The sequence below is a fragment of the Asparagus officinalis genome, chromosome 3 (assembly GCF_001876935.1).
Source record: "Asparagus officinalis chromosome 3, Aspof.V1, whole genome shotgun sequence".
NCBI lineage: Eukaryota > Viridiplantae > Streptophyta > Magnoliopsida > Asparagales > Asparagaceae > Asparagus > Asparagus officinalis.
Window position 1 is genome coordinate 99,647,647 of NC_033796.1, and position 12,191 is coordinate 99,659,837.

The window sequence follows — 12,191 nt, forward strand, 5'->3', positions numbered from 1 at the left end:
TTTGCGTGGAGTCCTATTGGAAGCACGTAGGGGATTTGTGAACAATCAGATATCCGAGAATATGAATTTTGATTCTGTGTGAGACGTGTACCAGTGACCTGTTATAGGATAACTAGCTACATGACTTGTTACTTGGATGAGTACGAGTTCTTATGAGATACGGACCAGTTACTTGATATCGTTACTTGCATGTGTACGAGTTATTATGAGATACAGACCAGATATGTTTCCTTTCATACCTAGATCGGGGTTAATATTTAATTATCTACAATTTGAGACATATGGTATATACATGAGGGTTTCCTTGTTTGGATTATTTCGCTCGACGTACTACGTCTCCAATTGTAGATCTTTAAGTATTAATTCCAGCTAGTGTATGACCCTGTACTTGGATGATTATTCTGATCGCTATCTGCATGATCGACTTGTTACTTGGTTGATTTCCTGGGATTTATTATGATTATTCTATTCTAGTAGTAAATTATATTTAGAATATTAGTATTTCAGTTGTATGTTTCCATTGTTATTACCATTATTTGCATTGGTCGCACGACCGTTCTATTCTTCCTTTCGGGATCTTGCCGTGCGCCATGCACCTGACGTACACCTGTTTTCTCTGGTGTACGTCAGACTTAGGAGAAGAACAGGTTCAGCTGGGAAATCATCAGGAGCCAGAGGATTCTCAGCAGGAGTGCCTAGCAGACGAAGCAGAAGAAGAGTTGAAGCTCAGTTATTCCTTTCAGTTTATTTTCGTAGCATTTCCTTTTCCGCCTGATCATTGTATTTTATATTCTCCAGTATTTTATTCAGATAGTTTGTATAAGGGCATGTTTGGCCCGAATATTATGTTTGGATGATCATTTCAGTTGTGATATGTATCTTTTGGTTCTGAGTTGTTTATTATATTCATATTATGTTTGGATGATCATTTCAGTTGTGATATGTATCTTTTGGTTCTGAGTTGTTTATTATATTCTTATTACTGTGATCGGGGACCTGTGCCTTTGTTTGTATTTCTTGACGCTTAGCGTATTAGATTGAGAAGACGGGGTCTAGTACTTATCTCTTCTCAGTTTAATACGTCGTGGGCTTGCTCGCGTCCCGGTTCCCTGGTATTTTGGGAAGCGGGGCGTGACATGTATAATAAGATATTAGCTCTATCTCATGTTCCACCCCCATATAGTGGAGCAATTATAGTAAAGAAACTTTTCCATTTGTTAAAGGACTGGGGTATTGAAAAAAGAATTTTTACTATTAATTTGGACAATGCATCATATAATGATGCTTTTATAAGAATTTTAAAAGACCATCCAGTTTTAGAAGATCATTTTGTTAGTAATGGTGATTTTTTGCATGTGCATTGTTGTGCTCATATTCTAAATATTGTTGTGTAAGATGGGCTAAAGGTTGTCGATAAACCATTATCTAAGATAAGAGAATGCATCAAGTATGTGAAGAGTCCTTTTGGAAGAAAAAAGAAGTTTGTACAGTGCATTGTACAAACTTATTCAGGTAAAGCGAAAAAAAAATTAGCAGGATGTGTCCAACAGGTGGAATTCTACGTTTCTAATGTTGGAGAGTGTTTTGAACTTTCGTCGGGCATTTGAGCACTTGGAGTTGATTGATCTAAATTTTACTTTTTTGTCATCAAGTGAAGAATGGGTAAATGTTGAAAAAATTACAAGGTTTTTAAAACATTTTTATGAAGTGTCCACTCTTTTTTCTGGAAGTAAATATCCAATTACCAACTTATATTTTGGTGGAGTGTTTAAGATTCAAAAATGCATAATGGAGGAGATGAAAAGTGATGATCAAGATATAAAATCCATGGCAAATGATATGAAAATAAAAGTTGATAAATATTGGGACCCCCGATACAAGGTAAAGTATGTAGAGTTTTGTTTTGAGAAATTGGAAGTTAGTTCTGATTATATGTTGACTACCTTAGAGAAACTGAGAAGTCTTTACAAAGAATATGAGCGAGCATCTCTAGGTACATTTGTAGCTGGGAGCAGTGGTGAAGAGAACTTTGGAGATGTTCCTAATGATGAGATGGTTGAGTTTGAACAGTTTGAGAGTCAACTATATTCAGTCAGTGGGTCCAAGTCTCAGTTAGAAGAGTATCTAAATGAAAACTTAGTCAGTTGGAAGAAAAAATAATCATTTGAATGTTCTCGAGTATTGTAAAGGCGAATGCGAGAAGCGTTCTCAGTTGTCGATGATGGCTCGAGATATATTGAGTATTCCTATTACTTCGGTAGCCTCTGAATCGGCTTTCAGCATTGCGGGTCGTGTGCTTGACAAGTATCGAAATCATCTTCTTTCGGAGAATGTTGAAGCTCAAATTTGCACTGGTTCTTGGTTAGACGGGATTCCTTGTGAGTTGCCTTCTTTTTTTTCTTTATTGCTTTTTTGTATTGTTGTGGACTACATATTTTATCACAAAATATTAATATTATTTTTTCTTATTAAATGCAGCTCTGACAGACATTGAAGAAGGAAATTTATTAGTACTTGATTTCAATACTCTAGAGGTTTCTGAATCGGAAAGCGAAAGTGATTAAGGTAAGATTTTCAATCTTGGATTTGATTAGGAAATCTGAGGTTAATTTTATTTTTTTCCTTTTGGTTTTTGGTTTGCAAATCTGAGGTTAATTTCATTTTTTGTGTAGCACTTTCTGAGCAGGAGGTCTAGTCAAAATCAAATTGATCAATAGGGGCTGTAAACTTCACAAATCTTTTTCTCTTGTGCTTATTGATCCCTTGTTTGCAGGAGAGATTTGGTCAAATACAGACAGTTCCAACTCTATGAATATGTTGTAGCTAACTGAGATTGCCTTGTTCCCCACTTATTATTCTCTTGGGAACTTTCAACATGTCTTACTCTAAATCGATACTTATGTACAATCTTAGCTCTTCATGAGCATGCTAGGCCAATGTCACATGTTTTTGTGAAGATTTGCTAAAAGACTGCTTCTCTTCTTTTAATTGTACTCTAATCTTGACTGATTTGATTCTCTTCATGTTCATTTATGTGATCCAACTATAGGAAACATGTACAATTTTTTTGTTTATTGTTTATTGAAGATTTGCTAAAAGTTTGCGAAAATTCCCCAAAAAGTTTGCAAAAAACCCCCAAAAGTTAATAACCCCCAATTGTTCGCAACAAGCCCTCTAAAAATTTACAAAAAACACCCAAAAAGTATTATATACATAACTACTATAGTTAAATGGATAAATGAGTGACCCGTTTATTAAATGGCCGGACAAAAACCCGCCCATTTAAAAAATGTTAAATGGACCATAAAAGGGTAAAAGGGTAAAATATGCCCGTCCATTTATGACCCGCCCATTTAATACCCAAGTTCACCTATTTAACATCCATGTAACAAAACCAAGCCTTAAATACATGGTTTTAAAATAAGGATATTAAAGTGCGAGATGAAACTCTATGACTTTGAAGTGCAACTCAGCCCATCTAAACCGTATCTCATGTACAGGGATCTTAAGGCCGGCCCGGACTAGCGGGGCCCAAATCATAAATGCGGTTTAAAAAAACAAACAAAATCCCGCAGAGAGCCCTAGAGCCCTCCATATATAGCGCTCTCCTCACTTCGCCTCGAAACCTCCCAAAACCCTAACCCTAATGGCGATAAAACAACCACCGCCTCCTCCATCGCCGCCCCCTTCCTCATCTGAGGAAGAAGAGGAATCCTCTTCCGGCGAAGATGAAGAAACCATTACCAAGAGCCCCAACAGCCAAACTCCAACCAGGAACCAAGAACAAGAAGAAGAAACCGACGAAGAGAGCGAATCCGGCTCCAGCGACGACGAAGACGATGACGAAGAGGATGAGGATCCCCCGTCGGATAGGAGGCCCCAGTCCATCTCCACAGCGGCGTCTTTGCCCCTCAAACCCTTCGACGCTGGCGATAAGTCAAACGGAAAGGGCAACGCCAACGGCAAGGCCTTGTTCCAGCGAATCTGGAGCCTCGAGGATGAGATCGCAATCCTCGAAGGAATGATGGAATTCGAGCCCGAACGCGGTCCCATCAAGCTCAACGCTGCGGGGATTCGAGACTTCCATGAATTTGTGAAAGGTTCGTTGAGCCTCGAGGTTAGCGGTTCCCAGCTCCTGGAGAAGATTAAGAGGCTCAAGAAGAAGTACGAGTCCATTGCTGCCCGTGCGAATAACGGGAAAGCAGTCAAGTTTGGGAAACCACACGATAAGAAAGTGTATGAGCTCTCGATGGAAGTTTGGGGGATGGGGAATAACAATGTGGCTAATGATGCAGGAGGGAGTTTGAAGAGGGAGTATCCGTTCATTAAGGATGCCATGTTGGATGTGAGGTGTTGCATCTCAGCGGAGCTCTTGGAGACGCTTGACCCAGAAAAGGTGAGGCCTCTGGAGAGGGAGTTTAAGAAGCAAAAAGTGCTGGAGATCAAGAACAGAATTCGCAGGATAGACTTAATGAAGCAAGCCCTTCAGCGGGTACTGGAGGATGTAGAGAACATGGCGGATTGTATCTGGGGAGTCTGATGGTAATTTCATGAACCTTTATGATATTTTCTTAGGTACTATTTTTGCAAGAATTTCTTTTAGACTTGGGTATTGTGGATTATCTTGGACCTCGTATATATCGAATTATGGGGTTTGCATATTTATATTTATCTGCCCAACTTCTCATTTGGGTTACTATGACCGTGCTTGCTCAATGTGATTGATACATCCACTGTTTCTCATGTTTGATTTTTGTAATTTTCAATGATGATTGTGCACAGAACATAATTAGCTTTTATTGGAAAATGCGGATGATTTGACTTTGTGAATCATAGTTTTGAGTCATGGTGCAGTATTGCTGCTGGTTCAATAAATACATGTGTAAGATATTAGTGAAATTTCACTCACTCTCTCACTTGCATCTCCTTTTACATTACAGGCCTTGTGGAAATTGCTTGTTTATCTTCTGTTAGCTTTGTAATGTGTCTTTAATGTCTATGAATGGACAAATCACTGATGCACATGCAAATTACATGTACCAGCATGTTTATTAATTCTTGTGATCAGAAGGACACCACTGATATGTTAATTTCTCTCTGATGTGCATAAGTAGGCTAAAGGCTAGTCACTTTATCCTTATAGTTTGTTTCCACCCGCACCTTTTAAGTTAGGGGTTTGATGGAGAGATGCATTAGGTCCATTCATGGAGGACCTATTGTCAATCACTATTTTTCTGGGGCCGTATGTATGGATTAAATTTCTGCCTTTCACTTCAAGTCCTTCCTACAATTTATAATGATAAACTGCATATGTATCAAGGTCTTAAAGGCTTAAACAATGTTGAGAAACATGTAAGAGGTTCTGTCCTTAAGTGAAATCTCATTTGTTGATTGATATTAGCTTGAATCGTAGTTGTTTTATTGGTATACTTATTGTGTATACTCTTTTCGTATCATGTGCATATATTATCATATCTCATGAGACACATTAGTTTATGCGAAATTGTCAAGTAATTAAGAATAAAACTTCGTGTATCACAAAAATATGATCAAAGTTAATCCATGTAGAAGTGCATAACCAAGGAGAATTAGTAAAAAGATCGTAAGTTTAAAATGAGACTGTAATTGCAAGTATAAGAATACATATTAAGTCTTAGCAACAAAAATACAAGCTGTGTTGTACTGTGCGGGTGTGGACACGGGTGCGGATACAAGACACGGCCATGTCGTAAAGGATAGTATATGAGGACACAGTTGTTATATACCTATTGAATATGAGATCAATATTTTTTTTCATTCACATGTTTTGAGAAGTAAAACTAATATTCTTATGCTTCTTTTATGGAATAGATTATAAATTGGAAAAAAACTTGTTTTTGAACTGGATATCCAAACGACCCTTTAACATCATACTTATAAACTGGGTATGGGCTAAAAACAAACCCAACTCGTGTCCAACTAGGTGTAGAATTTGAGGTGAAGTGTAAGATAAACGTTCAAGAAGTGTATCACTAGTGTTTTAAACTAAAACGTGTATTATATAATTGACTACGCGTCTGAATAAATGTATATAATATATTCAAAATTTGTCCAAGGAGTGTTTAGCACGAACACAGATACAGGAAGTGTCAGACACAGATACATGAGCTTAAATGAAGTGTCCAGGTAGTGTAGAATATAGGTCCATTACTAGAAGATCATAAATGAAAATGACATTATATCGTTCAATGTCAAGTTCTCAGCCATGGAAAGCAAGCATAAACACATAGTCAGATGATTTGCGTGTTTCGTGGACGCCATATCAAGTCGATAAGTTATGGATTTTATCCAAAAGTTCTTAATATACTCAATCCGTTGCTACTCTTATATTGAAGTGCCCATCTTTATTTTTATCTTCTTCATCTTTCTCTTCCTAAACACTTTTTCTGCACCCACTGTCCTATTTTCCTAGACACCTTTCTGCCCCCACTGCCTTCTTTTCTCCCTTCACTTTCTTGATTTTACTCGCATTTAAGTATTGAGGTGCTGACAGGTAATTGTAAAAACTTGCTAAACATCCATCGAGTTCAAATATTACCTTTAGAAATCAATTGTCGAAGTTTTCTTGTCTCCCTCCCTACTTTTCTTCTTCTTTCTAGTGTTATGTTCTGCATATAAGGGTCTTCTTTTTCCATGATCCATTGCATTCCATATCTAGGAAGTAACTAGGATCATATGTGTTTTTGGTCGCTTCTCTCTGGATATTATGCTTCACATACGCCGAAAAAAATGAAGTCTTAGATGTTCCAACTGGTTCATTCTTTTTGGGTGCAAAAATTCAAATATGCTTCAGTTTCTTTCATAACCCCTTGACATGTTTTTTAACTGTTTTTTTTAACACTGGGAGCAGTGTTTACTTTTTTTTAATGTTTTTATTCTAATTTATAATGTTCCTTTATTCATTTCAAGGCATTCTGATAGGCAACCTAAACAATTTTCATGTGTAGTATGCACCTATAATCTTGGGATATTTTTAAACCTATATGGACGATGCATGGCCACAATTATGAATCAACATGTCTTATGCTGCAGAACCTCGTATTCTTACAAAAGATCCAGAAGGGCTTTCATATTTTCTTCTCCATCAAGGTGCAAATTTCTTTATTACTTCAATTGTTGTATAAGTAATAAGATTGAAGATCGAAGACGAGCAAATACACATGCTATTATTATATGATATGTATTGGTTAAGCAGCCTATTTTAAGAGCCTGTACATATTGCCCCTCGATAACTTTCTAGAATTTCTTCTGATGCTTTTTTGTTCTTTCCGAAAAAGCTCTCTTTTTTTTTATGAAGTTATTTTTTGGCATCAGATTCACATTATCTCCTATTTTGCAGGAATTACACGGACAGGGTACCGAGTTGCATGGCAAGATGTTCTTGGTTGTCGCCTGCTTGTGGATGAACTAGTGTAGGTTTGTTCGTATAGAACCTCTAAATATGCACTTCCTTGTAGGATTTTGTTCAGTGGTGTTGCTAGTTCTGGATTTTTTTACCATTTTTTTAAAAATATTTCGAACTCCTAACTTTTTAATGTTTACTCATTTTTATATTTCTGATTCCCAACTTTTGTGGAATTTTGTTCAGTGGTGTTACTGATTGTTTTGTTCAGTGGTGTTACTAGTTTTTGTATAACATTACCAAAATGTCAAATCATGGACTTCATTTTCCAAATGATTATCTAGTAGAGATGGTGACCATGATATTTAATGTGCACCCATGGATATCAATCATTGGAAGTTAGTATTCATTTAGTGTACCTTTAATGTTATGGATTTAAGGCTGATACTTTCTCCATTATTTAATATGTGAAAGTGTTCTTATAAAATTAATGAAAGATTAGTCGATTTATCTCTAGTTCTTATTGCAGCCTAGAACTTGGCACGACCAAGTATCGACAGTCCTCAACAATGGCACCAAGAAGATTAATAGCTGTTTGGATGCAGGGTAGGGAAGGGGAGAGGAAGAGAAATCTAATTTTAAACTTGTTTGAGAATTCCATTTAGGAGGGTAGAGGAGGGGAATGAGTGGAAATTTGAGTTAAAATCTTACACCCCAAATTAGGGTGTAATGAAGAGGAAGGGAAGGAGAATTTTTCCCCTTCCTTCCCCCTTCCCTTGGTCATCTCCCAAAACACAATGTAAAGCTTGTTATCTCCTTGAGTGATTCGATCAATAGTGCTCAAGGTGTCTGACTCAATAATTAATTTCTTCCATCCATGCTCCCACGCAAACTTAAGCGCGAACATACCACCCTCTAACTCAACAATTGCAATAGTGCAAACTCTTAGATGAAGCGTGAAATCCATCAATCAGTTGCCAACAGAATCACGAGCAATTCCTCATGCACTTGCTTTTCCGGACTCGTTTTTAACTGTCTTCTATGTAGTAATCTTTACCGAACTAGAACACGTCCAAGGAATCATTATGACTTCAGTCTGAGAAGTCATTATGACTCTGCCACACATTTAATGCAATGGCGACTAGGCGACGAAGCATGAACGCCGACTGACCATGTATTTAACGCGAACGACATTGATGAGATTGATAGGTCATTCCATCTTCGTGACCTTCTCTGGTGGAGTCCGATCAAAAGATATATTTCGTTTTGAACTCAGATTTCTTTGACTTGGACCGTTAGAGAGATCAGTGGTGCTCACACCTGGGTCGGACTTCCTGAATGGCCTGTTAATATGACATGTGCCCAACTTTCAAGAGCTCATCAAACTTGGTGATTTTTAGGATACGATATTGGCCCTTTTTCACTCGGACTCAAGGAAGCCGACTTCGAGAGAAACTAAATTGTATTATCCTTCAGGCGCCTCTTGGGATTTAGATTGATCTTGGGAAATAGCTGTCATTTGACAATTTGACGTCAGCGCAGAACATGCATTTGGTTTTCGTAACGAACGCTTCGGTCGACGAGAACGACGCTTTGGTTGATGAGAACCGCCAACGGATTTTAGGAATTCGAGTTCACCGCTAGGACTTGGTCGCGTGTCATCTATGGAGCGCCTATAAATACCCCACCTTCCTTCTTCTTTGGTGCATTTTTTGAACTCTTACCCCTAGAAATTTCTATGCTTTTGCCTTTTGAGCTCCTATCATCCGCTTTGATCATCCACTCCGATCATTTGCTCTGATGGCTTCTAGTTCGCAGCCTTCTTCTACTGGCAACAAGATCAAAATTTGTTTCTCTGCCAGTAAATATCGTCAGTGCTCCATGTTCATCTCGTAGAATGGGCGAAAGCGTACGACATCTCCAGCTCTTTCACGCTGTTTGTTCCAACACTTGACCATGCCATCTACCGCTATGGGGTTGACTTAGTGTCGATGTATTGGCACCACCTTGATTTTGGCCTTCATATGTTGTTGCATCCTTTCCTTCAACGAGTATTTATAGGCTTTCAATGAACTTCGCCCAAAAATTCCGCTTTGAACTTTGCCTAAAGATTCTATCCTGAACTTCACCGAAAGACTTCCCCGAACTCCGCCCAAGAGCAATCCTTGCCTTAAATCAAGACGCAAAAGTCAGGAATTTAAAATTCAAAATTATTTGAGCGAACTTCGCCAACCAACTCAATGAGCTTCGCCCAACTACTAAGCGAACTTCACCAATAAATCAGTGAACTTGGCCCAAGATCCAAAATTGAACGAATTTCACCCAATTTATGGTGAACTTCACTTGGCAAACCTCATTCGATGAACCATGCTTACACATGAAGCCTGAGCTTTGCGCTAATTAAAGAGTGAGAAAACTTTAAAAAGGCAAATCATGCAAAGATCAACATACAAAGAGGAATAGTGTCACAAAGGCCTCATTCTTTTCATTAATCATGAATCTTTCTCCTTATAAGCAATTTCCTGTCCCTCATTATACAAGACAGTTGAGGAACAAAAGAGAGACAAGTAAGAAAATAATAGAAGGAAAGAGGAAAACAGATGGTGCTTTATTACTATCTGAGTATTCATTTGCTAAGTACTTAAATAAATCAGAATGACCCAAATACGAAACATGGCGAAGCTCGTCTAAGCCATATCGAAGCTCACCAAAGTCATATTGAAGCTGACTTTCAAAACCAACTCAAAGTGAAGATTCAGGCAAAGTTCACCCAAAACTAAAAAAGTAACTTCGCCCAAGTAATCCACTTGGGCCATGTTACACACCTTCTAATTATTATTTCCGGACCTAGTTCAAAGCTGCTCCATGTGTTAATTTTAAGGAAATGGTTCGCCCAATTATCTCCTAAGTTAATGGTCACTAGCCCACATTTAATGGTTACTAATTCTCTCTCTTAGCTTATAAGCGGAGGGGTGATTGCTTATGTTTATGATCATGATCAAGGAGATAGACTAGAGATCGGATTTTGGAAAAACTCCCGACGAACTTGGAATTTCGGCAATCTTCGAAAATCAGCAAAAGACATGTCGTCTTACTCGGACTGTCAGCACAAGAACGATACCCATATGGACATAGTCCCTGATTCCACTGTGGTGCAAGACAAACGGTTTTCCCACATTCCTATTACCTGGCCTAACTCATAGTTGCACTCTCACGGGAACGTAATGTAGCCTCCACTATCATTGCATACATACAAGAACTCATCAACACGAAGACGGAGGAGACCGCTGGTATTAGATACAAACTCAAGGAAAGGATCGAGGGTTTGAATCAGGCGGAGTGCACTCAAGAACGCTGGACGACAATCCTCGATGAAGATCCTCATAGGGGATAGACAAGTTTTCGTCGTTGCAACTCGACGCACAAATTTTCTAAAACATATTTGTGCGGATTGCAATGTTAACACTTGTTGTTTTTATTGATAGGCAAGAAACGAGGATCTCAAAGTCTAAACGGAGTGTCGCCCATGGAGCCGTGATTAGGATGGAGCATCCACTGGGAGATGCATGAGGAACTTTATACAAAATCTTATGGAAAATTTGACTTTTCCTTTGTTCTTCTTGACCAATTTTCGGAATGCTTGAAATTGAAGACCTGGTTTATTTTGACGATCGAGTTTGATATGACTTAAAAAGATGAATATTATATGTTAGCCTACAAACATTGATTGAGCTGGCTAGCATTTTTGGGTGCATCAGTGATGTGTTGGTTTCATCTTCTCTCAATTCATTTAGAAACTCCAGATCAGAGTTGGATGTGTTATCTATGTAGGTTCTTATTTTTGTGACTCGTTGTAAAAGCTTGCTTTTCTGATGCCACTACGCTCGCATCGAAAACAAAAGATAATATTAGAATGACAACCAAAAAGTTGTCATATTTTGTTGATTTGCTTGCAAAAATAAACTATTTTTGTTCCGATGCTGAGACAACAAAATCATTTACGTAGTTAGAAACATGTGAAATCAAGCCATCCATTGACTTAAGTCAATTTTATTCATGTACAGATTAAGCTTCTTTTTTCCCCCTCATTTTTGATGATAGGGAAATCCTGGTTATGGGGTTCTACAATCAGAGCAACAAACCGAGTTCAAATTCCGAAGAATCCCCTCTCAGACACTGCACTTCTTTTAGGACCGCAACCTAACGAAGTAAATCCCAAGTATTGAGACCTATCTTTAGTCCAACACAACACCATTAGATATGGGCTCAGGAATCAAACCCATGCACTCCGGGTTCACATAGATACATCCCAGCCGCCTAGGCCACTCGGGGGTTGTATATGCATCAGCATGTTTAACATCATATTTTTTCGTGGTATTTTCTGGTGCAATAGTGTGAGCTAGTAGAAGAATTTATTCAACCAATTGACACATGAACATTCATTCATATTCATACGGTGAACAAGCGACCGTTATTCTTCTTAGGGCCTGTTTGTTTGGTAAAAAAAAATACAGAAAGGGGCAGAAAGTGACCCATCAGAAAACTGACGCATTGTTTTCCCCCACAATTAGATGTTTGGTTTGCAAAAACTTAAAAGGAAAGTGAAGGAAAGTTGGGGTGCCACATCAGATTCCTCTCCTGAAAATTTTCCGCTCAAAAAACCCCGATTACAATGGAAAACATCCCTTTTCTCTCTTCGTACAAAAAAACCTGATTCCTCATCCCCTTCCATTCTCGTTCTGGTTACCTCTCTCTCTCCCTTTCATTCTTCTTCCTCCTTCCTGATCCTCAACAACAACGACCTCCGCCA

At 38.3% G+C, this 12,191-nt stretch overlaps 1 protein-coding gene across 3 annotated transcripts; it reads left to right on the forward strand.

Annotated features, from left to right (window-relative positions):
• LOC109834948 (probable transcription factor At1g11510) lies at positions 3,593 to 7,714 on the forward strand. Of its 3 annotated transcripts, XR_002245607.1 has the most exons (3): positions 3,593 to 4,542; positions 7,072 to 7,128; positions 7,379 to 7,714. XR_002245607.1 is itself a non-coding variant. In XM_020402959.1 (2 exons), the coding sequence occupies exon 1, from the start codon at positions 3,647 to 3,649 to the stop codon at positions 4,538 to 4,540; it is 894 nt and encodes a 297-aa protein (XP_020258548.1). In that variant the 5' UTR covers positions 3,593 to 3,646; the 3' UTR covers positions 4,541 to 4,542; positions 6,987 to 7,074. The 3 variants fall into 3 exon arrangements, 2 of the variants coding, with proteins under 2 accessions (XP_020258548.1, XP_020258547.1); XM_020402959.1 differs by lacking the exon at positions 7,379 to 7,714 and having other exon boundaries at positions 6,987 to 7,074; XM_020402958.1 differs by lacking the exon at positions 7,072 to 7,128 and having other exon boundaries at positions 3,594 to 4,542.

Excerpts from the sequence above, each read along its gene's own strand:
- LOC109834948 (XM_020402959.1), top strand. The coding sequence starts at position 3,647 with ATGGCGATAAAACAACCACCGCCTCCTCCATCGCCGCCCCCTTCCTCA.